The sequence below is a fragment of the Amia ocellicauda genome, chromosome 6 (assembly GCF_036373705.1).
Source record: "Amia ocellicauda isolate fAmiCal2 chromosome 6, fAmiCal2.hap1, whole genome shotgun sequence".
Classification (NCBI taxonomy): domain Eukaryota; kingdom Metazoa; phylum Chordata; class Actinopteri; order Amiiformes; family Amiidae; genus Amia; species Amia ocellicauda.
The window spans coordinates 30,112,972-30,140,877 of record NC_089855.1 but is presented as its reverse complement, the minus strand read 5'-3'; the positions used below and the strand labels follow the sequence as shown (position 1 = coordinate 30,140,877).

The 27,906-nt window shown below is 39.4% G+C and overlaps 1 protein-coding gene across 1 annotated transcript in view; it reads right to left on the bottom strand.

Annotated features, from left to right (window-relative positions):
- Positions 1-394: 394 nt before the first annotated feature.
- mao (monoamine oxidase) overlaps positions 395-27,906 on the bottom strand; it is a 34,739-nt gene continuing 7,227 nt past the window's right edge. Inside the window, exons 2-15 of the mRNA XM_066706830.1 lie at positions 20,592-20,686; positions 18,364-18,501; positions 9,358-9,462; positions 8,788-8,879; positions 8,464-8,605; positions 5,633-5,782; positions 4,666-4,825; positions 4,384-4,480; positions 4,074-4,127; positions 3,411-3,468; positions 2,938-3,035; positions 2,696-2,807; positions 2,539-2,601; positions 395-1,518 (exon numbers count right to left, since the gene is read on the bottom strand). Of these exons, the coding sequence (XP_066562927.1) occupies positions 1,363-1,518; positions 2,539-2,601; positions 2,696-2,807; positions 2,938-3,035; positions 3,411-3,468; positions 4,074-4,127; positions 4,384-4,480; positions 4,666-4,825; positions 5,633-5,782; positions 8,464-8,605; positions 8,788-8,879; positions 9,358-9,462; positions 18,364-18,501; positions 20,592-20,686 (1,520 nt within the window). The 3' untranslated portion in view covers positions 395-1,362. The remainder of the gene's footprint in view (positions 1,519-2,538; positions 2,602-2,695; positions 2,808-2,937; positions 3,036-3,410; positions 3,469-4,073; positions 4,128-4,383; positions 4,481-4,665; positions 4,826-5,632; positions 5,783-8,463; positions 8,606-8,787; positions 8,880-9,357; positions 9,463-18,363; positions 18,502-20,591; positions 20,687-27,906) is intronic.

The window sequence follows — 27,906 nt, the reverse complement described above, 5'->3', positions numbered from 1 at the left end:
CCTTTAAAAATGTAATAAAGGTTATCGGCATCAGCTTTGATTGTTAAATCAAATTCAGATCACATTGTCGGATTGTGTGGGCTAATCTTACACAACATTTTCAGCAAATTTTTTTCTCCTAATGACAAAAAATAAATAAAATCTAAATAAGGGTCAGATTAGATCTGACTCTTCATGCAATGATAGTCTTTTTATTGTTTATATCAGAAAAAAAAAAAAAGAATAATTACAATAGGCTGAGCAAAAATATTCACGAAGAACACATCCCTTCTACGTTTTGGTTTCATGAGAAAACTTAATGATATCTACTTTAATAATTCTTATTCAATTATTCAAATACAATCTTGCCCAAGGTTATATCCATCACTGAAATAAGAATGAGAGAAGCTGTGTGTCTGATAAATACATTCATTGTGGTTTAATTAATTATACAAGGTGGCTCTAGAACAAGGTAGCACAGAAAATTACCTTTGAAATTCTAAGCAGAGGTGACATAAAAGGCTTTGCTTTGTGCTCGTATACATCATTCTGAGATTAAATATATTAAAAAACCTTTACTGATTCAGTTGTGTGAGTATGGACTTTATATCTATGGCAATCTTGCTGCTCAGAGAACCCATTGGAATTCTGATCCACACACATGTTTCCTTTGAAATCAATGCCCACTATTGTAGTAGCCAGCAATGGTCAATGAAAGGATGTCAAGTAGGCAGCATGGGTGCCCTTAAGGATTTCACAGTATCATACAAGAATGATTCCTTTGTTATAATCCTAAACATTGTGTCTTGTGGTGATACGAGATATATTTATTTTCAATGACATTTCAAACGTTAGGATAAAACATTAAAAAGATGCCGAGGATGATGCAGAATTTATACAATCATTGAATATTTCACAGGAAGGTCAGGGAATGTGGTCTTTTGATTTGTTCATTCTTGTGTGTGTGAAAATCCTTGTTGGGAAAGCAAAACAAACAACCAGTTGAGCCGGTCACTGTCTACAGCTTCAACACGTTAGATGTCATTTTTTTTAAAGGACTCTATATAGAAAAAGCTGTTTCAACACATATAATCATTGTGAAGTAAACGATAAACTATTACAACTTTACAAAGTGACTCAGCACCAGATTTTGCAGGTTAAAAGTCTTTAAAATACCAAACCATCTAGGCCTTCTTCTAGTGTCACGTATTTAAGACAAAAACAACTTTGTGAAATCATAAAATGAGAATTTCCCTCCCTTTTTCGCAACTTATCCTAGACTCTTGATTAGACAGATTTGGGGAATACAGGGTTGGGGGGATAATTCCTGGAAAAGGCCTATGATAAAGACATTTGTAAATTTTTTAAGACTCCCATAGTGGCTTAGCTCCTGACAAGAAGGCCTCTCTTACAGGCCATAAGACCTGCAGCAGTGGCAGCAGTCAAGACCGTTGACAGGCCAATGAACTTCAGGAAACCCGGGACAGAGGGCATGTTCCTTTCCCAAAATGTTGTCTTAAAGGGAAGTGCCGGGACATCCTGAAAAGTTAAAAAACAAAAAACAAAAAAAAAACAATTGAATTCTTCTTTCAGGGAAACGTAATCTACAAGGTTTATGGAGGAGATGTCTGTGGGGCTCAAAACAGAAAACACATCCGTTTTCATTGTTTTTCTTTTTTTACAATTGTTTTTAATAAAAAAAAATTAAAAAAAAAGACCGAATCGGTAGCAACAGGAAGATCATTATGAAGACATGAGCTACTGATTTCACACAAATGGAAACACTAACACAAAAACTGGAATATTTATCAAATGTGTGTACATTGTAGAATTGATTTGTTTCCACGAACGCATCAACAAATCAACCAGGCTCCTTCACAATCACACAAACATTGGAACGAGTCAGAACCTGCAACAGTGGGGCCACCAAACTGGCAGCACAACTGTAAAAGATCTTTGACAAATCTTTTCTATACATGTTCCAACAACATCACCTTCAAGTTTACAATTTCCACGTTTGCAGGAATAACCATTGGTCAAATGTCATGACCGTTCTCTTAAACAGTAAATGTGTGTCTTTCAGGATGAAGGTAAATGGTGATTAGTGTGTTACAGCACCACATGGTGTTCTGGAATAAGTTAACAGGTTGTGTGAGCAAAGTTAAGTGGTTCTGCTCAAGATAACATCTGTTCATACTACTTATTAACTTATTAAAAATCACACTTAAGGATTGGACACAAATATCTTTACAGTGAAAAAAATGTTTATTTTAGTTAAAAATGTAAAATGTATCTACGTCTAAAAATGTTTAGGTTCAGGATCCACTGTAACTGACCGACAGTACTCAATCTGTTCCTTTAAATCCTACGAAAATCACAGCACTAGCATTTCAGTGCCCTGAAATGTTGTTCATAATGGAAGAATTTTTAAATACTGATAATTCTATGCATGAGGTGAAATGTACATACAAGATCCGTTATGATTTCACAAAGATTTTGTGTTATTGTATATTTGTTCCACTTTTTGTTTGGCTTAAACACACTACCCCTCAGGCTTACCACAGACTTGGGTTCCGGCTTCCAGATTTCACTTTTTGAGATCTTCCCCATCGCATGGAGAATCTGAAAGAGATCAAATCCAACAAATGAGACTATAGAGAATATTCATGAGGTAGCAGAAACCGTGATAAAACACAGTAAGCGACAGCGGCCTCACCTCCCTGGCGGCTCTCTCGCCAGCCTGCACAGCTCCTTCCATGTACCCACTCCACTCGGTGGCCGTCTCTGTGCCAGCAAAGTACAGCTTACCCACAGGCTCCCTTAAAACCCTGCAGGACAGACAGCACGAGGCCTGAGACAGGGCACCTGCACTGATGTTCAATTGGCTCAAAAAAAGTTTAAATGGGACAAAAGGTATCTTCAAACACTTGCAGGCCCTGTTGGAGAAGTACTACTCACTTGCCGAACTGAGTGAGGATCCCGGGGGGGAAGTAAGCCGTGTAGCAGCCGCCAGAGTATTCCTCCTCGCACCAGTTTTTCTCCTCGTAATGGACAGGCTGGGGAACAAGGGCACAAGAATGTGCATGATCAGTAAACCCATCACCCTCTTTTGAAATGACAGAATTTTTTTTTACTAGAATTCCAATACAGATTCCGAAAATCCTGACACAAAATGAACTGCCTCAAGCAAATACCCTACAGAAGATGTTATGGCTGTTGAGCTTTGATTAGGAGTGCTTTCATTGCCTGTACAATTCAGGGGGAAGTCATTTTGTTTTCAAATGGAAACACATACAATATCAATGAGCTGCACACACAAAGCTCATCTTATTTATCTATTTATTCTGCTGTAGTGGAAGCAGTAGTAGATTTTTCATGCAGTAGAGCAGTCTTCAGGCCTGCGCTGCAGTACTGTAACCCAAGGCACTTACATACAAAGCTTCTTCACTGCCAAGCACTCTGGAATAAATCTCACATATCCTCTTCTTCCTGAAAAACAGATTGCATTACATTGTTTATTTTTTTTTATTAAGGGGTCAGAGTCCTCTCATGCATCTCCCCAACTCTGAATTTAGACCATAATGTGATGGATATTTATGCACAGTTTGGTGAAAAACAACTCCACGTTAGGAAGATGCAACCAAGATTTCACAAAAAGCCACAATAGCCACAAGTCAGGCTCAATGACAAAGCTGAAATCATCTCTAAATTTATCTGCAGGTCTGTTTAAGAAGAGACTGAATTAATGAATGCAGTCTAATTGTATTTTGGGAGTATTAGTACAAATCCATCTGAACAGCACTCAGTGACCCGTGTACGGACTTATGAATGAAAAACGTATGTGAAGCATTTTTCAATTCTACAGGGTGTTTCCGCAGTAATACCCCTTTTTGCTATATTAATCACATCATTGGATTGAATTGAACTATGTGATCGCCTAAACTGGGGGTTCCCTTGACCCCTGGGAGCTGAAAAAAGTTAAAATGATTATGTATTCTGTGGCCTTTCATTTACAGAACCAAATCCCAAATGTGCTTATGCTCTTTTGGCATTATCATCGATGTCTATGGCAAGGAAAATTAAACTGATTTTACCTTTCTTCTTTGGTCAGTCCTGCTAGTCTCCTGGCCTTACGTGCAAGGATGAACCTGCAACCCAGCAAAAACTGCATTAAAGAACCTTACAATTGATTTTGAATTTAATGTAAAAAAACTCTAAACAGTAAAGAGTGATTAACTGTCCACAGTATGAACGGATTAAAATGCTTATCCCAATTTCATGTACGCTCCTATCTTTCCGGGACTGCCGTTTCCATTATATGCCATTACAATTACTGCACACTGTGGTCTAAATCCCAGCCCAAGAGGGGCTCCTGGCCTTCACTACAAAGTGTCTGTTATGTACCCCATGATAGCAGGCACACTTCCATCGGGTTTGGTGTCATCTAGTGTCAAGCCGATGGGGGCTTCTTCCTCTTCAATAACCATACTGCCACAGTAACCTGGAGCACAGGGCAAAGAGAGGCTTGTGAGGGTCTGCAGGACATATCAGAGGCTGCCTTCAATCTCAAACTGGTATGCAGTGTAAAAGTGTATTTTATTCTTCATATGGATGTCTACATAGGGCTTCCTTTTGTTTATTTAAGTAGCGAAGAAAGGCCCACGCACTGGAGTGGACAGTACCCACCCTTCTTCCTCCAGAAGTTCTCCCTGTAGTAGACCATGCACTTGATGACGGAGCCCGTGGGCACGCGATGGATGAGCTGGTTCCTCAGCGGAGGCAGAGGAGGGTTGAAGTGGATCTTCAGATTCAGCGCTGGAGCTGTGGCAACGATGACATATTTGGCCTAAAATTCAAGAGAACATGTTTTGTTTAAGGCCACATGCACCATCGATTTTGTTTTGGGTTTTGTTTGTTTAACATGACCTTGCTTTAAATTTTCTCGTTATTCATTGCCATCCTGCCAGTTTAACAGGGCACAAAGAGAAAATGAGTGAGACAAAACCAGCACTAGCAGGCCTACAAAAGCAGCAGGAATCTCATGTAGATGGCAGATATCTACAGCATAGGAGGTTAAACATTTTGGGGACTGCGGACTCTTCATGTACTGTATGTCAGGAGATGCTCATTTTAGCACAACACGGCTCTATAAAAGATCATATCCTAAATTAATCGCTGCAGTCTTCCAACAGGATCTGCCAGATTGCTCTCTCGGGGGGAGCACTTTTCAAACCATTGCTTTCAAGGGGTTTAAAACTGACATCACAGCACAAATGCCACAAATGGTGATATTTATAATACAATATCAAACCTAGTGTTGGAGGATACTGATAGAAGAAAAAATAAATGTGTACAAATGTGAGCGAAACACATGGAGTGAAAGAGCACTTCAACATGATTTGGTTTGCCAGGGATTTCCAGGAAGCCTTGGAAATACCTCTAACCCTGGATTGGAAACCACGGTCTTTGAATCATTAACTGAAGAAAAAAAAAAACTAAACAAAAAAAACATATTTGCACAGTTAAACAAATTACTTCATATAGGTGAAGTGAAGTTCATACCTGTACAACTGGGACAGATTTCAGAACAGACTGTCAAAATCAAAACCAGCCTGTCAAAATCAGGGCATGCAGAGCCTCGGCTCTCTCTTACCTCATACTTCTCATGGTCGAGGGTCTCCACCACCACGCCGTCCCCGCTCTGGTCGATGTGGCATACCGGCTTCTCTAGTTTCACCCGGTCTCCCAGCAGATTCATCAGACGGTCGCTGATCTGCCCTGAGCCACCCAAGAACTTCCGCTCCTGTCAGGACAGAGGGAGAGCTGGAGCTCATAGACAGAACCACCACGAGTTTCTGCTCATATAGCACCTGCCTGTAAATGCATCCAGTAATCAAAGGGTTACCAAATAATAAAACAAAATGTGTTTTGAAATATATCGTCTCATGCATATGTAGCTTCAGTGTATTCTGTACTCTTCCTCTGTGAGAACGGAGATATTCGTCTTTCACAAGGATGTCATTACAACTGTGAGTCAGGAGAGGGTGCCAGTTTCTTACAAAATCTCGATCACACATTGAGAAAACATGTATTGACACATGCATTCACACATAGAAACTGCATTATTCAATTCTCTATCAGTTCTTCAGGTTCCAACTGGTTACTTCCAAATTAAAAACTAAATTAATTTACATGCTGTTGAAAATCAGGTACTGGAGTAAAAACCTTTCATAGAACAAACTGTCCCCATGGCAGTACATCATTAGTGTAATTTCCATAATCAGTTACCAAGGCAACAAGGCACAATTATTTAATTGTTAAAGTAACATTCCCCCAGAGCTCAACTACCTATTACTGCTATCATTGTGGATATTCTTAAAAACATTAAACATTACAGTAGTGGCCAGGGTTTCCTTGGCAACAAGATACGATCGACATCACTGTAATTTACATTCATTGTGGCGTTACACAGATGTTGGTACATAATACGAAAAGCAAAGGAGGAGATATTTTTGCACATAAAGTATGCAATTCTACAAACATTTTTATATAGCAGTTGTTTGAAATATTGCAGCTACTGCCGTACCTCTCATCTTTCTTGAATATTAAATTAAGCTTTCAACTTGCATTCCATGAACTACATTCATGTGAGGGGGCAACAGATCCATGGCAGGAAGAGGATTGTTACTGAGGAAGTAAAGGGAAATAGGTTGCGATTCTCTGTCAGTAGACGGAGAGTATAGTATTGTACATGTACCTGTAAGAGCAGTCCAAGAGCCTTTAATTTGTTTTTATTGTACTTGTTCTGACTCTGCCATCCTAGATTAGTTAGACAGCAAATATTTTGACTATATCCCTCTGCTATATTAAGATTGTATAATAATAAAGAATAAATAAATATAAATTGTCTTAAGCAGGATTAACGCGCTATAGTAGCTGGTGCAGCAACGGGGATGCTCTTTATAGGACACATGCTGATATTGTTGGTGAGGGGGTCGGCCCTGCGCTGTACATGGTGTACACGGTTTTTGACGCTGCAGATATGGCATTTCGCTGTAAATGGCATTTGCGGTTATGGTCTGTCCTGAAATAGGATCCGCGGCGATGTCGTTGCAGTCCTTGTTTCACAGGAATGTCATACCTTGCCTAGAACTCTTTAATTAGAGCCTTGTTACTCACTGTTTAAAAATAATATTGCCAGTGTCAGTTTGCTTGGGGTTAGCTCACATAGCCGTCTACAGTCTTCCTACATTGTGGTCCAAGTGTCAGCTTAGAAAGCCTGGTATGCAGGTGGATATTAATGAGTCTTCCTCAAATTCATACTTGTTCAAGCAGTTTCAGGAATGAACATAGCACTGTGAAGAAATGCTCTCTAATGGTTCTCGCAAAGATTACATTTTAATTGGGGGAATTAAACTGTGCTTTGAAGAACAAGCATTGTCAAGCACTTATAAACGGTCTGTGAGACGGTCAGTGCTGTGGAAAGAGAAAAAACATTCCCAAGACATGCACAACGCACTTAGGCAAGCATTTCCTGTGTAAAACTCTTCCCTAAACAACTTGTTAAAATGATTTAAACTTTGGGCGAGCACAGGCCACTCCATCTGGATGAGAAACTGCAGTGACGCAGAGCGTGAAACAAAACAATCCTCTAATTACCAAGATCTCGTTGGGCTCTGTATTCAAGCACATTTGCATTGCAGATGGTTGCTCAAGACTTTAATATAAACACTGTTCTGCATCTGTGTTTTATTCCCAAGTCCTGTAGAGAGACATTTCAGCTGGCAGAAAACTTTTCCTGTTCATTTAGTAGATGGCTAAGTGCCATTCTCCTGACCAGACCTTTACAAATCCTAGAGACAGAGCTTTTGTTTTTGGAATGGGCTCACAGTAAATATACATTTTCCGTTAGAATGATAAACCATTTTTAATTGTGCGCATGTTTCCTGACTGACGAATCATCATGTACAGTCTTAAATTGCTAAGGTTTGCTCACAGGAACAGTGCTGGCTAATGTAATGTAATACTCACATTGTTTCACCAGATTGTTCACAAACCAAATTTGTATTGTCATACGTCGAAATAAAATACCCAAATTATCTTTAAAAGTTTAAAGGTGCAAATCTATTTGGGAGGGGGGAAAAATGCAGGCAGTTTGCTTTCTTTGAAAAAGTTAAGAAAATCTGAAATGGCTTGGTTGTGGCTCTAGTTTTCCATATATAGCTGCTGACTAAATTGATGTAATTGCGGCAGTGCTGCAACAAAGGCAGTGTTTTAACAAGGCCAAAATACCAAAGAATTTAAGAAAATGTTCAACGGGATTGCCCCTGCAGATTCTACATCCACGTGTTTGAAGGTGTCCTTGAATGTTGATGGTTTCTGGGCTTCTTTCAAGCACTATTCAATTCTATCAGTGAAAGCCCACAGAAGGTCCGCGTCCTATTCCCTGTCCCTCCCTCTGCCCTCCCCCTGTGCCCACTTTACCTGCCCCCCGTTGGTGGTGGAGAATATCCTCATGGTCCCTCCGCACTGCTTGACGTACCACAGGAACCACAGGGCCGAAACTTCATGAGGCTCAGAGGTGACGTTGACGTTCACAAAAAGGTTGGCGAACTGTCGGGAAACCCTGCACCGAAGACATGGAGGTTGGGAAGGAAGCAGGAAATCATTACTTAACCGAGTATGCAAGCTCCCTCTTACATTGGAAACATTTTCCCTTCGGTCACTGAAGCTTGACATATCATTGAATCTGGCTACAATAGAGAGGTCCTAATGACAGCAGAGTGGTAGTGAATGAAGGAACAGTACCGTGTCCAGCATAGCTTGTCAAAGAGATCCTTCATGGTCATTTTGTCCCACTCCTCAGCGTGTGGTGCTCTCCATGGCGCCTCCTGTGGGATCTACACCAAGCAAAGTCTATCAGTCTATTAGACCTTAAATGTCCTATGCATACCCAGGCATAGATTTAAAAACATAAAGCATGACTAGGTTCTACTGTGTATGAAAATCCTGTGCTATTTGTTGCTTTTGTTGGCTTGTGTCTACCTCTAACCACACTATTCTAATTGCTGGAGGAGGAATTGGCATCAAAGGGAAAAAACTAACTAATTGGCTGTAGGACTCAGGAGCTGGAGCTCAGTGTCAGTGCTGTAATCTAATTCAAGCTCACTGGCTCAGACATAGTTTTGCAAATTTATAAAAATCACCCAAAACTGAGCTCCAGAACGTGCACAAAAAGATCTTAATTATTTTACAACATCCAATAGGTACAAAATATAAAGTTTCAAGGACACATAACCATAAGACACTAAAGTGTATGCAGGTGGAGTGGGACCTGCATCTCATGGGACACCGGTGACGCAGAGGAAGGTAGAGTACCTCTCGGCCCATTTCATCCATCTTCCTCCACAGGTTGTTGTAGTCCATCAGGGCAATGGGGTTCCACATGGGTGGGAAGGGCCCCTTGAATGGATGAGATTTTCCCTGAAGAAAAAGAGAAACAGAAACATTGAAATCAACCAATCACACTAACCAACCACAGCATGCTCTCATGGAGACTCTCCCTCCCTACACATTTTCCCAACACTGATGGGCACTATGGCCTGGTTTCAAATGAGAACAGGCCTGTTTACCTTGGCTCTCTCTCGCGCCCTGGATGCTGATAAATGGGGCAGCGTTCACTGTGCCGATGCACTTTCATATTGCTGCCTCCACAGCTGGCAACAGAGATCACATCATTTGTTCATCCTTATTTTTATCTCTCCCACAAAGCAGATGGTAAGTTCAACACAAGTATACCAGTTCTAGTAACGTGGCTGGCCAGTGCATTCTTAGGCACCGCACCATTTATATCTGGAGACTATCTTTTATAGCAAGCTGCAGGCTTCTCAGCATATTTACATTGTGGTTTTATAGCAGCACCACTGACAACTCCTGGCACTTTTGTGTGCATGTTGATCAAGGGTGTGGGGTTGGATAGAGAAAAAAGGTTAAAAGTCAGTCAGCAGTGTTGATGTGTGATTCAATGTGGCATTTTAAGGAGTTTTTTTTATCTTCTACAGTGAAGAGAAGGCAGCAAAATAGCATAGTCATTTTCAGCTACCTCTTAAATAAATTACCAAGCTCTTTCAATGTATCCCAGAAAAAAGGCAGGCAAAGGTGGCTGGGGGGGAATGAAGAAGGGTGAGGCTATCCAGTAGCAAAGAGGCTTGTTTAAATTGGGTCTGTAGAGAACAGAAAGTGTATTCATTCTGGAATTGAAAAGCATGGCTTTGTACTCCCCCCGAGTGTACCTATCCAGCTGAATTTACACAGTAAAACATGGGCGACTTGGCGGCTCTGTTTTGAGCATCTTCAGTGGCTCTTTCTAAATCAGCCAAAATGCTGTGGGACTCTTCCGAGATTTTGTTTGCAGAGGCACTTTTTCGACATGATACATGCTCACTGTTAATACTAGAGAAAAAAATAGGTCACTCTGAGGTTTCTACTGTGGCAGCATCTGTACTTTCAGTAAAATGTAGTTAACGGAGTAAAGAATTTCTGTTTAGGAATAGGAGCTTCATAAAACAGAACAAGTTAATTTTGTTTAATATATATATATATATATATATATATATATATATTTTTTTTTTGTATGCATTTATATCTTGTATCTCACTCTCCCTCCCCCTGTATATAATATTTCTGTGATGCGATTCTGTAATGTTTCCATAAAATCTGTACACCTGACCTATGAAGAAATATCAGGTTTAATTTTGGCCAGGCCTCTGGCATGTAAGTGTGTCCCTCACTTTTTTGGCGACAACATAGGAGGCTGTGCGTTCACTATACTAGATTGTACATAGCCATTTGCACCCAATGCTAATTCGCCAAGTTGTGAAACACAAATCAATGCGATTTTCAAAAGGTGTGTAGTAGGAAGGAACTAGAACTCAAAATAAAAGGAAATGGTTTGGTAACATAAATCAGCTTTAAAAATCAGTCTGTGGCCAATATCTTAGGGTCTTTTGAAAACTGTCTTAATTTAACATCGGTGTATAATTGAAAAAAATACTGATAAAAAATAAAAATACCCCAGTTCTGCAAGTCATTCACTCTCCCAAGCATTCTCTTTTTGCAACTTTAAATTGTTTATTTTAAGCTTGAATGCCACTTAACACCCAGCGATTGATTTAAAAAAAATATATATAACAATATTTTCTACAATGTTATGTCATTCTGATTACCATACAAGCAGATAGCGAATGCTGAAAGCTCCATGTACAGAGAAGAAAAACTGGGTTTACATAATAAAACAAGAAAACAAACAATCATCACCTATACTGATTGATTTAGCCATTCACAAGGTTAAATAAAGTGAATGTAGGCAGCAGCCAGCATGATCTACAAAGTGATGTTTAAAGGATTGTGGAGAAGTGAGGTCCTGTGGTGAAATGCAGAAGTTTATACATGGAAAAAACAGTCGCAACCAAAAAATGTGATCATATAAAATGTGGAATGGAAATATTACACAAGCTCACATAAAAAAAGCAAAAAAAGATGACTGGGTTAAACATTTCTATGGTTTAGAGACTTTTACATCTCAGTTATGTATCGACCCATGTTTATTATACCAATTTAACCTGAAGGTTTATAGAAATTGGTTTCAAAAGTACCAGAGAAAATACTGGCGAGATATTTATGACACCATATTCTGTACTCCGATTGCAAGGGAGATCTCAGTCTAATGCATTTATAGCACATTAAAATACCACCATCAATTATAGTTCTTAAGTTACCACAGCAGAAACTAAATATGAACTCGACAGCTGGTGGTGATGTTTCAAATGCTTTGTGTGTAAAGTAGATAAGTGGGTGCTAAAAGAAAAATAACTTTGAGGTGTCATCGTTTTGGCATACCGTTTTTGAGTTCAATAGCATTGCTATGGTTCAACATTGGGAACTGTCAGCGCTCACCCTTTTTTACAGTGTTTGCGCATTGGTAATAGAGGACAAAAAAAGACATTTATGAGTAAAAAAAGAATTGGGGGGGGTTAATAAATATGACTCGACAGTGTGATAAGAAGCACCTTGACACTGTTTTTTCTGTAAAAATACTTGGTTAATATTTCACTGCAGGACAAAGATCATCTTGCAATCCAAGTGAGAATGATAATGCATACATTCAAGGTTAACCACAAATACACACTATCTTCTGATCTAAATAACAGTCCACAACATCAGCCATTTTAGTTCTTTGGCAAGGGTTTAGGATTTTCAACCAGAACAGTTTAATTCTGTAACTGCATTGAATGGTACCAGTGTCGTACAGTTCAACTGTGGAGAAGTATGCATGACATAATGATGAAACGATACATCTCTAAATACATCCTAGTAGCTGAGAAAGCCACAACCAAAGTGTTCTTTTCATGTTTGTTTGTTTGTTTGAGCAACTTCATGTGAGTTTGCACATGGTGAGTATCATACAAACCCCTAAGTGTGGTACAACACAGACAATGCTGGGACGTTGCACTAATTATTACCTCAACACTGTGGCAAAGAGTCAGGCCCAGACCTAGAGCCCCTGTACAGCGCCTGAGTTTCAGGACAGGCTGCCATCTACTGCTCAAGAAGATTCAAGCCATGCCATGAACAGGAAGCAGTCGGAAGTATGCTGGCAGTTATTGTTCGACTGGATGGGAGGATCTCATCTCATCAGCCTTCATATTACTTCATTTAACATAAAAGGTGGATCCTTAGCAGTATTTGAGAAGTACTAAATCACTAACAAACTACAGGTCCTGCACAAGGTACCAGGCCCCCAACTGTTGTAGAAATCTGAATGGTCTTTTTATTTTTTATTTTATTTTTTATTCAAATCAATACAGGTTTCCCTGGTAATGTTTAATCAGTTGTGGATCCCCTGGTGTCTCAATCAGGCCAGCACACATCAGACCACATTAGCAAGGCTGTCAAATCATCTGGTTTAACTTTTGTTTGTGTGCGAAGACAAGCGAAGGAGGAGAAAGTTCTTGCGTAACTCCTGAATGCACTTAGGGAGGCAGATAAATGGTTTTGTGTAAAGAGCCATTAAACTTTAGCCTGTCATATAATATGGAGTAAATCTGTAAGAAGCAGCAGAAATGGCTAGCCAGGCAGGATTTATTCTGAATCCTTAATAACAGCAACGCACCCCAATGCAAGGCTAATATCATACAAGCAGTTATGACCATAGCTTTTTTCATTACAGATTAACCCTTGGATTTCTCCAAGTGCTTTTCAAGGCTGCTTCAGGAATCTACAAACTTGATTAACAGATTTACATTGGAGAATTTACATTTCTGCAATGGCAGGCTTCATATGGGAAGTTCTTAATTTTTTTTCTTCACAAACAAATGATATAATGAGATTCAAATTTGGTAATAATAAATGATAATAATAATAAAATACAATTTTATTTTTCTCAAAGCGCTTTACAAGAAAAAAACACATTGAAATACGAAAAAAAAAAAAAGGAAAACATACAATCAGAATCATTTAAAAAGATTTAAAAATACTAAAAGATTCAGCATGTCTAACCTCAGAAGGGAGAGAGTTCCACAATTTTGGAGCAAAAGAAGAGAAAGCCCTGTCACCTATAGAACGTAGACAAGTAAACAGATTCAGAGGAGCAGAGATCACACATTGGAGTGTAGTGGGTTAAAAGTTCAGACAAATATTGAGGGGCCCAACCATGCAAAGCCTTATAGGTAAGCATGAGAATTTTAAAGTCAACATGAAACTTGACAGGGAGCCAGTGCAAGGAGTGATGTGATCACTTGTCCTGGTCCTAGTCAAGATTCTAGCAGCAGAGTTTTGCACAAACTGCAACTTATTGAAGGTAGATTTAGATACCCCAACAAGTAAAGCATTACAATAGTCAATATGAGAAAATACAAAAGTACGGATTAGTTTTTCAGCCACCAAGAAAGATAACATGGGGTGCAGTCTTGCAATATTTCTGAGATGGAAGAATGATGTTTTAATCGTATTCCTGACATGAGGATCAAATGTTAAATTTGCATCAAATATCACCCCCAAATGCTTCAATTTTGCTTGAAAAACTGACTTCAAAAAGCTCAAAAATTCCACACCCCCCTCAAAATAAAATCGATAAACCTTTAAAAACAATAAAAAAAAAACGGGAGAGAGGAGTGGCAGCCAAACACGGCAGCGTTCCCTTGGTTGGTGACTTTGGTTTTCCAATCATAATTAACTCCTTGCAGATTGATTGTGCAGTCCATGGGTAATACTGGCGTGGAAGTCCCATTATAGGGCATAATATGGTAATGTCAGTTTTTCATTCTGACTCTGAAAGTTATATTTCCACTTGAACAGCACATACCATTGCAGTAGGAGTTGCCAAAACGGTACAGTAACCCTGGAAATGGTGACATAAATAGGAACAGCCTCTTCACCCTCCATTAACGAATCCACTGGACTATTCAAATTATTATGAACAGAGTTAGCCAATGCCATTCCAATCAAGCCTTTACCAAAATTGGCCATTTACAGGAATGCCTAATGTATCTGGAAAACACCAATGGCTGCCCGGAGAAAGAAAACACATTTAAACTCAATTTAATACTCAATTTAACCAATGCGGTATAGGTGACTGAGAACGGACATTTTTTTTATAGCAGGACTAGGAGAAAAGAAAGAAAGGAATGAACACTATTGGAAATCAACGTGGGGAAAATAAATTCTGTGCAGACCTCAAAAGAGACTTCAGTGCAAGGCAGCCAGGTCTGTGCAAGGTGAATCGTGTCTTTGAATGCATCAGGGAATTCAGATGCTCACAGATTAGCACATTGTGCAGCAACAGGTCTGCGAGGTTCCCATGACAACCTCAGTCAAGTGAGTGCAGTGGGGAAGGCCACGCTTAAGCTGTGCCATACACCTTCACCAGAAGACCCTGGGGAGAGGGGACGGGAGGCGATGGCTTCTGAGGAGCAACAGCACAATCCTGAATCTCAATTTTCAGGCATTCAGAGAAGGTACAGTTAACAGCTGGGAATTGGCAGGAAATAGGTTTGCCGGTATTGAAAACTGGGTCTGCCTCTTTAGGATTAACAGGACAGGGAAAGCCGATTATGTGGAGCTAGCTTGGATGTTAACTCCAATTACTCCACACCTAATAATGCTCTGGGTAACCGTTACACCCTCTAATTCCTGCACTTAACCCATCCTTTTGTTTGGACGTCCCTCCTGTAGATTTTCAGTTGTTTCAGAAAGTCTACACAGTTTTTCCTGATCATTAATGAGTTTCTTTAGAGGCAAAAAATAAATTAAAAAAATCACCTGAAAATGCTATAATTTAGTTCGTATTTCTATATCTAATTACTGCTGTGGTCTGAGGTCACAAATAACACATTCTATGAATTGCTTATGGTTGTGTAAGAGAATAATGATGGATTTAATAAAGGATTGCAAAAATGTCCATGTCATAAAATGTATTGGCAGTGGTTACCCGCAAATTAAAGGTATACAAAATTTAAATGGTTGAGACCAAGTCGGATACAGAGCTTGAATTGTACATCAGCTTCATACAGAGCCCTGCCACACTGAAATGAACACAGATAAAACAAATGCAAGTACAATACAGTGCAGACAATCACAGAGGCTCAGACAGAAAGCTGAGGTCTATAATACAGATGTGGCAGCGCTGTAGCAGTACTGCACAAATCCTCTTTCCAGGCTGGGGCTGCTCATTATTACAGAGCTGGAATTGTCTGATTTAACATGATACAGAATAATAAAAACACTGATTCATGTGGTTCTCCTTCACAAGTTTCAGGTAAAAAAAAGTTTCAAATGATGTGTACTGCTCATTCGAAAGTACATTTTAATTAAGTCATTTACAAACAGCCGAACCATTGTGGCAATCTCTCCAGATTTCACTACACAAAGAAGACTCTTCGGGAGGGGAGGACGACAGAGGAACTAATATGCTGAGGAACCCCCCCCCCCCTTCCCCCAATTTTTTCTTTTTTTAGAAATTCTGAGAACAAACTGAATAGCCTTATCACAATTGGTATTAAACGCCTTTTGATTAGGGTCATTGTCATAGCAACCACCAGAAAAGCCAGTTGGGAAAGAGCAGTGGGGCGGGGGAGTTGTTGTTCAAGATGGGCAAGCGGAGTGAATCTGAAACCACTGAATAAAACTGCAGAGCTCTTCTGGGCATTAACACACTACATTGTGAGAAAGCTGGAAAATGCAGATCCATGTTCTGCACGTATTTTTAATAACGGACACGTCTAACTGGTTTATGCACAATTGTACCTGGAAAATATGTCACGGTGAACAAAAACTGCGATAAGCAATGAAAGTAAAACTGGAAACTTTCTAGATCCATTTATAGATCCCAGGTCCGTTTAAGAACAAGTCTACCTCAAGGGTTTGCAGCAGCAGCATTCATTTTTAAGACCGCGGACAAGAGACGCCATTTATGGAAAATTCTCATCGCCCACTGTCAGTCTTTTCTTTGTTGGGGCCAGTGGATTTAAGGCCATTTATGTTGCTTTTAATAGGCATTTTCTATTATTTTCTCTATCCATTTATAACCTAAATCCTAATTATTTAGCTGTGTCGGTCCTATTCTCTCTCAACTAATCTGTATACGCCCATGGGCACATGCTGCCAAAACCCAAAAAGCAGCTGCTAACTGAAATAATGCACTGACACAGACACAAAACATTCGAAGGGGGCCTGCGATGAAACCTGCCAGGACCTCGACACAAGATGCTGTCTCTCCGTTGATGGAAATAAAGGGACACCATGCAGACACCATGCAGTGAGAAAGGAATGGTATACAGAGAGAAGGGATATCCCAGTGTATGATTCACTCTTGTAACCTCCTGTATCCTTAAGATGAGTCAGAGGGGAAGTTCACCACCACTGCAACTCAAAAGCTGGGATTCAGTCTGAGGATGTCATTGCTTTTTACCACTTCACACTGACATTCAACCAAATTAAAAACAATGCTTGGTAATAAGACATAAAAAATTATAAAAAGAAAACACCCCGTAGAACAAGCTACATAGACAAAAAAATAGCTAATGCCATGATCTGAAATTACGGTCTCCCCGTTGCCCAAATCAGAAGAGAAAATATTAAAGCTGATGACACGTCGCCCCAAATTCGATATGAGTGCAGAGGGAGATGGGAGGTTGTTTGCTCCTTGCCTCCTCCTCTCCCCCCACTGAGCATTAAGAGCAGGAGAAACTGCATTACTGGGTTCCCCCAGGCGGAGATGAGCATCTTGCAGGCACAGAATGCTTGGCTAATTCACAAAGAAAAGTGCAGCACTCGACCAATGTCAATTTAAGGCAGGATGCTCATCCCCTGAGAAGAGAGGACTTGTGTGTCTATTAGGGAGCACATTAGGACACAAACTGATGCTCTTATAAAGGCATGAAGTCACACAGTGGGGTCTCTTTCTGACCTCAGTGTGTTCAAGGACTCGATATCTTTGCAGCCATACCTTGTTCAAAGTCAAACCAAGTCAAACTGAAAATAATTACTGTACCGTCATTTCTTACCGTACCTATAGAAAAAGCTTTTGAACTATCATAGCATAACCGCATACTTCAATTCATACCTCACAGAAAAAAAAGATTAGTACAAAAACAAATTAGTTTGTCACTTTAATATTAATGCATTTTGCATTCATGGAAAATATTCTTGAAGCAGAAATGACAGCAGTACATTATATTTACTTCGATCTTCAAGTTGCTCTATATTCTAGATGAATTTAGACTGAAGGATGAGATTATTGAAATGTAATTAAAAATGCAAATTGTCAAATTAGCTAATTACATATATGAGCATTAAACTCATTGGCTATTTGACAATCTCAATCTAGAATATAGAGAAACTTGAAGATCGAAGCAGATCTTGTGTCTATTGGGAGTGTGCGGTTGCAGACCCTTCCGTACATAGAGAGATGAAAGACTCTCTGATGCTCAGACCTAATGCTGCTGGTTTTTAATTTGAAACTTAAGATGCTGCAGTAATTCTCTAATGTGTTTGTTTTATTTGTTAAGGCCTGCTCGCAAGCTTCAGTAACATATATGGTTAGTTTTGCCAGAATCCAAACATACCTCTGTGAACCTCTAACTGTGTTAGAACATTACCATACTATAAAATATATTTTATCATACTTGGGCCAAAAGAATTCCATACCGTACCCTAATTTTGCAGCATACTGTAGGGTATTACCACTCTTGAAGAAGACAAACAACTGTGTATTTATAAATTAACATATAATTGCAGTTATCGCATGGCACAGTGAAGGCATGATGATCCCATAGGAAACCACAGTCCTGTGGTAAAAATACTGGGGTATACTTGCAGATCTCTCACCTTCACGTAGTGCACCAGGTTCTCCTTCTCATTCACTTTGTACGTTTCAACACCCATTTCCTTGGCAATCCGAAAGATGCGGTTCTGCGTCGGGCCCACATACGCACCGCCAAGGTCCACATACTTACAGTGCTTGTTCTGGTTTGACAAAGACAACAAACAGCTGGTCAGAGAATTAGCACAAGAACACAATATCAATTACAGTTTCACTGTCCCTGAACATCTTATTGTACAAATCCAATAACCAAACACAAGACCCTAGGTAGAATCAGCATTCAACAAAACACCAAAAAGATATACAGTGAGGGGAAAAAAGTATTTGATCCCCTGCTGATTTTGTACGTTTGCCCACTGACAAAGAAATGATCAGTCTATAATTTTAATGGTAGGTGTATTTTAACAGTGAGAGACAGAATAACAACAAAAAAATCCAGAAAAACGCATTTAAAAAAAGTTATACATTGATTTGCATGTTAATGAGGGAAATAAGTATTTGACCCCTTCGACTTAGTACTTGGTGGCAAAACCCTTGTTGGCAATCACAGAGGTCAGACGTTTCTTGTAGTTGGCCACCAGATTTGCACACATCTCAGGAGGGATTTTGTCCCACTCCTCTTTGCAGATCCTCTCCAAGTCATTAAGGTTTCCAGGCTGACGTTTGGCAACTCGAACCTTCAGCTCCCTCCACAGATTTTCTATGGGATTAAGGTCTGGAGACTGGCTAGGCCACTCCAGGACCTTAATGTGCTTCTTCTTGAGCCACTCCTTTGTTGCCTTGGCTGTGTGTTTTGGGTCATTGTCATGCTGGAATACCCATCCACGACCCATTTTCAATGCCCTGGCTGAGGGAAGGAGGTTCTCACCCAAGATTTGACGGTACATGGCCCCGTCCATCGTCCCTTTGATGCGGTGCAGTTGTCCTGTCCCCTTAGCAGAAAAACACCCCCAAAGCATAATGTTTCCACCTCCATGTTTGACGGTGGGGATGGTGTTCTTGGGGTCATTCCTCCTACTCCAAACACGGCGAGTTGATGAGGCTGCCTTGAGATCATTAACAAGATCCTCCCGTGTAGTTCTGGGCTGATTCCTCACCGTTCTCATGATCATTGAAACTCCACGAGGTGAGATCTTGCATGGAGCCCCAGACCGAGGGAGACTGACAGTTATTTTGTGTTTCTTCCAATTGCGAATAATTGCACCAACTGTTGTCACCTTCTCACCAAGCTGCTTGGCGATGGTCTTGTAGCCCATTCCAGCCTTGTGTAGGTCTACAATCTTGTCCCTGACATCCTTGGACAGCTCCTTGGTCTTGGCCATGGTGGAGAGTTTGGAATCTGATTGATTGATTGCTTCTGTGGACAGGTGTCTTTTATACAGGTAACGAGCTGAGATTAGGAGCACTCCCTTTAAGAGAGTGCTCCTAATCTCAGCTCGTTACCTGTATAAAAGACACCTGGGAGCCAGAAATCTTGTTGATTGATAGGGGATCAAATACTTATTTCCCTCATTAACATGCAAATCAATGTATAGCTTTTTTGAAATGCGTTTTTCTGGATTGTTTTGTTGTTATTCTGTCTCTCACTGTTAAAATACACCTACCATTAAAATTATAGACTGATCATTTCTTTGTCAGTGGGCAAACGTACAAAATCAGCAGGGGATCAAATACTTTTTTCCCTCACTGTAGGTGATAACGATAACCATTAAAGTAAATTCTAAATAATACTGTTTAAAAAAAAATGGTGACTTCATCTGTAACAGAGAAAATTAAGACCTTTTGGGGAATTAAAGTTTCTCTAAAAGTGTTGTAAATTGTGTTAAATGTCCACTGCAGTTTTGCATTCTACCCTACCCACTCCTGAAGTCTCCCACACAATTAGTTTCCCAGAAATAATTACTTCTAAGGACTCTGGAATCCAAAGTGTTACCCTTTACATTTCCTGTAATGCCTCCATTAAAAAAAGGCACCATCATACTGAGAGTACCACTGTTGTTTAAGGAAGGAACACACCCAGTGTTTCAAAATGAAAGGAAATGCTCCAACTCTCTTATTATGGACTAGGGACTGGTAAATTGATTCCTGAAAGACGTCCTTAACATCTGAATTTAATTCCAGGGTTTGCTTCATGTAGGAACAGGCAGGAAATTGTGTGAATAAGGCACAGTGAATGTGAATGAGGTTGAGGCGACTGCATGGGAAGGCTCTTATCCACAGTCGGGTGTCTTACCTGCACAGTGAAGGTCCTTCCTCCCACTCGGTCCCGCGCTTCCAGCACCAGGGGGTTCAGGTTTGACTCCACGAGCAACTTTGCAGCCGTCAGACCTGCAAGTGGGACACAAGCAGCCGTCAAAACATGCAGATTTCAACTGGGATTATTTTGCAGGTATACAAATGCAGATTTTGCATTTAATACCTCTCTACCAGCCTTGATTACCTAATAATCTCCAAACAAGCCCCCCCATGTTTCCACTTCTACATTAGTCACATTCATATATTATCATTCAGACAAGGGGATTATGGACATTTGCATTTAAATGAGCAGTAAGGAATTTGCAATCAGGTAATAATCTATCATGGCTGCAATATTTGACACGCAGAGATAAAGTCAATATAGATTTTAACTGGTTTGTTTTGCGAGTTTAAGAGGCAGCTAGTGATAGTTTTCTAAATGACCAAAAACTGGCAGCCTTAAATGTACTTAATCAAGAGTCAACCAGTGAAATACAAGACATACGTTTGTCCCCAAGAGAAAGCTTATATTGTGTGCTTTTATGTCAAATGCAGATATGACAAATCTGTAGTGATTGTATTGTTTATTTGTTGTGTGCAGTGATGTGCTGATGTACAAATCTGAAAAAAAGGAATTAAAAATGCATACAATGGATTTTCTTTTTTTTGTTTTTTTCTGTGTCAATTGCACAATCACAAAAAGGGAACCACACAGACTCCTCCTCATAATGTTAACTCAATGGTGACGTCTGAAAAGGCATTGGTTTAATATAGGCCAACCACACAGAATATCTTCCTTAGGTAGCAGGATATGAAAGCCTTTAGCTCAGCAGAAAGTCAACAGTTAAGATACAACAAAAGATACAGGCAAAAGACAATTGATTTCAATTTGAAGAGAAAACCCAGATTAAAATAATGTCCTACTTCCCTGGTTTAGGACTGATCAGTGCACTTACTCATAGCTGTGGGTGTTACATTAAGTAGTGTGTTAATGGCATAAAACCAGAAAAAAAAATTGTTAAGCCTACAGAATATTATATAATAAAAGGAGATTAAAAGTCATGTTAGAACATTTAACAACAACTTGAAAAAACAGGAAAAACACCTGCCCAGATTTAGTGATGTTTGAAGTCCAATTTTATGTGGTTTTAAAACTGCAGTACTGCATGGGGGATATTATTTTGGTGCATTGCTATTTCACAGATTGATCAGCACAACGAGGAGCAAATGAGTCTGATTGCAGACACATTTATCAAGTGGGCAGGTGTATCTGGAGCCAAGGTCCAAGGTATGAACAATTAAAAGGAGTGTCCAGGGAAATCAAGATACACAAGCTGGATAGAGCTGCTAGTCTTGTTGAGACACAAACGTTATTCCCTATAAAAAGACTGCAATTCTGAAGCCCAAAATTCAGACTCACTCTGCTAAACCCACGTCTCTGCTGTGTCTCTGCTCTGCTGCTGCTGTGTCCTAATAAAGAACCACTGATTAACAAAATCAAATTGGACTCCTATTTCCTTACAGTACCAAGATTATGGACATCAGGGCTGTGCAATATTTTTCCCAAATCACATCCAATTGATAAGATTGAAAGTATGATAAGAGTAGTTTGTCTTGGCTATCCCCCAGCTGAAACCCTTTTCCTGGGAAATAGAAACTATAAGGTCATATAATTTGCATTTTCCTGTTACTGAATTCTATTGTTCTGCCGGTCTCACTGGATGTATTTCTGTAAATGATATATTAGTTTCTATAGGAAACCACTGAATGAGTCAGTCACAGAGCCCACTGGACAAAAAATGTAAATGAGAGAATATACAACAAATTCTAACGTAATGGCGGTTGAGTCCTGTTGTATTAAAATATGAACCCATGACTCAGACATAATACAAGGTGAACAATATAGCACATTCTAGTAGTTAGGCTTTTTCTGGTATGCTAGGCCCAGAGCAGAGGAGACGTGGGAAAATGGAGGGTTCCACTGTTTGGGGTTGCCCAATATAGCATGACAGGGAAGTGCAATAAAGTTCCAGAATACAATGATCCCAAGTTGAAACCTTCTTGGTTTTGTGCCCGCTGCAATTGCGATTTTTAGGAACGCTTATCACCAGCTATTTGTTAAGGTATTCATGCTGGGCTTGAGATGAGAGCAATAAGGACAGCACTACATTGCTCCAGGCAAGCACTGTCCTAGCTCTAATCCAATCACACATTGCGTTTCACACATTAAGCACTATTACAGTGATTGAGCTACAGACATTTTCCTGATTAGCAGGCTACGCACTGCATCACTGAAGAAAAGGGGAACAGAGCCTGAAGGGAGGAGTCAGCTTTGTGTACAGAACAGTCATGCGGGGAAATTCTGCATGTTAGCTAATAATAAATTAACTGTAAGAAATGATGGAGGCCGTGGTGTGAGCAGTAAAAATTGGCCAATGACTCTATGCTCAAGTCATTCAAGAGCTAAGCTCACTGCCTGGCTTTACATTACACAAAGCCTCTCATGAGTGTTCCAGTGTTTTCTTTGCCAGGTTTAACATTTTACCAATCAATTCAACTCTGTGAGTAATAAATACACAATGTCCTAGTACAGAGAGGGAACATAAATAAGTCGTGTGTAGAGTCAGAAGGGACTTGTGTGCAAGCGAATTAGTAATTACTACTGCCAACTACACTGTTGGTCATTTCCCATGGTCATTTCTCGAATCTACTGTGGTTTACATCTACATTGTTAATTAACTTGAACTTTTTTCTTTCACTACTTCTTCCGATGACACAAACCAGATAGCTTGTCTTAATAGGCCTTCATGTGTATGAGGACTGTGTGTAACTACATTGGCATGCCATTAATACAATGATGGTTTTATCCCCCTTTGGTGTGGAAGATGACCACGAGAACATGGTAGAACCTTTGAAACGCCTAGTGAGATCATGGTCAATCTGATTTATAGGAAAGCGCCTCAGCTAAAGACTGAAATAACCAATAAATACTTTGTTCTTAAGGGCAGCTAACGGATCAGTAATTCTGGGTTCTGAATGGGATCTGGTGCCAAGTGTGGACTCAACAGGAAAATACTGAAACTAAACAGAGGTATGGGGAGAGCATGCGTCTTGCACTGGTTACTACAATTCAACTGCCATCACTGAGTCCAGCACACATTCTCATACATTACACCTTACTAGAGTCTGCAGTGGGCCACGGACGCATAGAGTCATAAAAGCTTTATGTTACAGCAAAAGTGGCGTTAATATGATTTTCACAGCCAGGGCCTTAATGACTGTCGGAAGCTGTATCTAGTTAGACTTGGAGGGGGAGGAGGGCACTAGACAATAGTGTGTATGTTTTCATCAATTTCTTGAAATACAATACAGTGTTAGTATCTCAGCACATGAGAAGCCCTGTAGAATAGTTTTGAAAACCCATTTTTATCAATGAAGGAGATATCTACAATTTATAATCCACTATCTTTGACTTGAGCAGATTATGTATGAGCGGTCAAAAAGCTTATTGATGTTCAGTGCTGAAGCTGCATTGTGCATCTTTGTTCGGTCTCTCCGGGGGAGGGGTGGGGAGGGTCTAATTCACAGGGTTTAGAAAATCCAAGTGCAGGCTTGATTAAAGCTCCTTTCTTCTCAAAAGGTCAAAGCCAATATACTAACAAATATAAATCAAATGAGACTCTTATTACCCGTTGTAGGCGTGCACCCTAAAGGAAACATATTTGGTACCAATTTTATATACACAACCTCTTGCTTTGAACTCACAATCTAATAGATTGCCTTCTTCGTGCAGAGGCAAATAAAGGATCTGTAATGATACAAAATAAAGGTAATTTGAAATGCATGCATCTCAGAATATATCCTTTTTTTGTTTGATCTTTCTCAAGAGTAAAATTCTACCTGCTAGCACAGACTAACAACAGGTTATTGATCCTAAGCACATGAAACAAAAATAACCTCAAAAACAAAAAGTGAAAGAAAGAAAACCAATTTTCAATGCCTTTGCTCAGTGAGATGCATGTATCAAATACTATAGGTTAGACCAAATCAGAACTTTGTCCCACCTGCAAATCACAAACTATGAAGTTGTACCACATCGTGTTTTGTTTTATGAATAGTATAACATTGCTTCCAAAAATGAATTGAAACACAATAGGGTAGAAATTTGTCCTTTTTGATTTGCAGGTCGGTCAGAGTTTTGATTGATTTGGTCTAGCCCTATGTTTAACAGGTTTGCATGACTGTAATAGCAAGAGTTAAGGATCAACAAATCAATGATATTCAACATTTTAACCAGGTAAACAATGCACACAGCACGATTTCAATAAAATACACCCTTTCAAAATGTATGTCTATTATAGCATCTGCTGTGATTTACCTGACCACACAGACATTTGACAAAGCCAACATTCAGGTCTCAAACTGGTCCGAAGAACCGTGCATTGTAAAGAGTGACATTTTAATCCTACTGATGGAAATGCTAGCAACGCTACATCAGATGTGTCTATGGCCTGCAGATAAGGTCCCAGCAGCAGGTATAAGGAAAGTCTTAAAACTGGTATCTTTCCTTCGTGAACTTTAAACTTGGATTCCGATTCTGCCTTTGAAGATTCAAACTTTGCAAACATTTTGAAGACAAAAGAAGACACTTCTGTGAGAGAAGACAGAGCTGTGGATAACTATTAAGGGGAAAAAAAATACACTAAACAGCTGCTGCTACTGTGTGTTTATAAGACTTCATCTCTTTGTCAACTGGAGATGTTTGGCAGGAAATAAACTATGTAAATCTCGACAGTATTATGTGCACTCGTCAGAACGAAATGGTTAGTCAATAAAACACCGACAGCTGACGTCTTAACAAATTGTGTTCCGCCTTTAAAGGATTTGTCCGGGTAAACCAGGGAAAACCAGCCCTGAAGTACCTCAATTCCTCATCCTGGAAAGGTCAGTGTTATTTTGAACAACAATAATAAAATTCAAGATCAAACAGCTACCCTGAGAGCATATTTTCAAAAAATATATAATCATCACACTATTTCTACTTCCATCTTTTCTATCCAGCTCTTGCATTTCACAAAATATCTGCAGGCTTATGGTGACCTAATTATTATTCAAAAAATAATAATTCCTTGCATATAAAATACTTGGCGTTCTGCTTCTCCTTTGGTATCATTTTCCTTTGAAAATCATGATCCATGAGAAATAAACCCTGACTGAAAGATTCACCACACTCCTAAAAATCACTCTGTGATTCGTAACAGCTGGATACAGTAATTAGCAGTCAATGACTCATTTATTATTATTTGTTTATTATTCTACTATTTACTCAAGAGTTATGGTATTTGCAATGTGTTCAATTACACTCTTTCACATAATCTACGGAGTACATGGTGTCAAAGTAATGAACATAATAGTTGATGAAACACTTTCTACTTTTGCCTCTATGAAGCCAAACAAGCGCATTGCCAGCTGCCACATCAGAATATTCAGAGACAGTGGCAGTTTCCATGGCAACCGCAAATTTAAAGATGCAGCTACTTGACAGTACTGAATAGCAACAACAAAAAACTGCCATCAAATTGCTATGCTTCACTTATCTACACTTCATGAAATAAACATCAAATATAACCTCTGCTTAAACCCCAACAATATGGGGAAGGGAGAATTTCACCACAAACTTGAAAAACCCATAACATCCTCACCTTCTTTCTGTAATGCTTAACTCCTACAATCAAAACAGGACCAAAACAAAAATAAGTGAAGTTACATATTTTGGATGGTGTTTTACTGCACTTGTAAAGGGGCAAATTCTTAACTAATTTTTAATTCTTAAATTCTTAATTCTTATTTATTTCCTATAACTGCAGCACTACTTACTTCACACTGCAAAGAATCTCTGAAACAACATCTGTCCCCCAGAGTATAACATGTATTTATCACCAGAGACTGATATTTCTTCCTGTTTTGCAGCTAGAACATAAAATACTGAAAAGGAAGGAGGAGGAGGGTATTTGGCTGTCTGGTGTTAGCTATTTATGTCAGTACTGCTGTAAAAGTCTCAGTTTAGCTAGATTAATTCAGATGCAATGAAACTCAAATGAAAAAAAACCTTGCCTTTCTTGGAACAATGCCAAATGGCACCATAAACAGCTTTTTTATGTAATAGGTTTAAAGGTGGCTCTATTAAGAGTAGTTACAATCTTTTTTTCTTTTTTTGGCGGTTGTTCTCACAAGGAATCTTCAGCACGTAAGCACTGACTACACGCGTTATCTGCAAAAGGCTTGAGCTCTGGGTCACGAGCGGTCACTCACAGAGATTGCATTCCCTTGAGATTGCATTGCTCCCCCCATGAATAGCAGCTTCTGCACATGTGAAGTCAGCCAAGCAGCTCCTCATATCGTTGGACGTGTCTTTCTGATGCAGAACAATGGCTGAGAGTCAAACAGGGGTCCTTAGACATAGGCTAGGGGTTCCTTAAAAACCTGCAAACATTGTACCCCAAACCGGGCACACACTGAACTCACTCAGTAATTACTTTTCTTCCCATATACTATACGAAAATGTCTTTTAGTCTTTCAAGTGAGGTGCAAAACTCGATTTACTGACACCTTGTGGACATCAAACATTGTATTGTACAATTTATAAGATCTAAATTAATCCTGAATAAATTCCAAATTCCCCCCTCTGGTATTAATATTATTAACTTGATTAAGGCCCTGTTGGCCTGCATACAGGTTTGGAAGGCTACATTATTAATATCATAACTAGAATATTTTGATTAGATGTGATGTCAGTTTAACCATGAGGGTTAACCTTGAAAATCATATGAAAAGGCCACACCATATACGCACATTAAAAAGAAAGCCCTGAAGGAATAACACCCTAATACAGATGCAGATAAAGAGGCTGTGAAACAAAGATGTTGGGAATGTGGACACTTACTGCGTTCAATTCAGCCGTTTAGATTTAGGAACCATGGATTATTTAAATAAACTGTCAGCATAGATTATATTATAAAGTATAACTGATTCTAAAGTATTACCAAGCTGTATAGCTCTCCAAGAAAGCAAAGACAACTCCTTTTATTTTGAGGGAACCAAATATTAAAATACCGATAATGAGAATTACTGAGAATTAGTAAAAGCTTGGATATTTTTGTTATCTGGAGATTTTGGTTTAGTTTCAAATGGATTCCTGAGCAGAATATTCAACCTAAGACTGAAACCTTTTCCCATATTGCCTTTGACCCTTTCCTTGAAAACAAGGATGAGAGCAAATGTTTTATTACATTACAAACCCTGGCAATAACCCG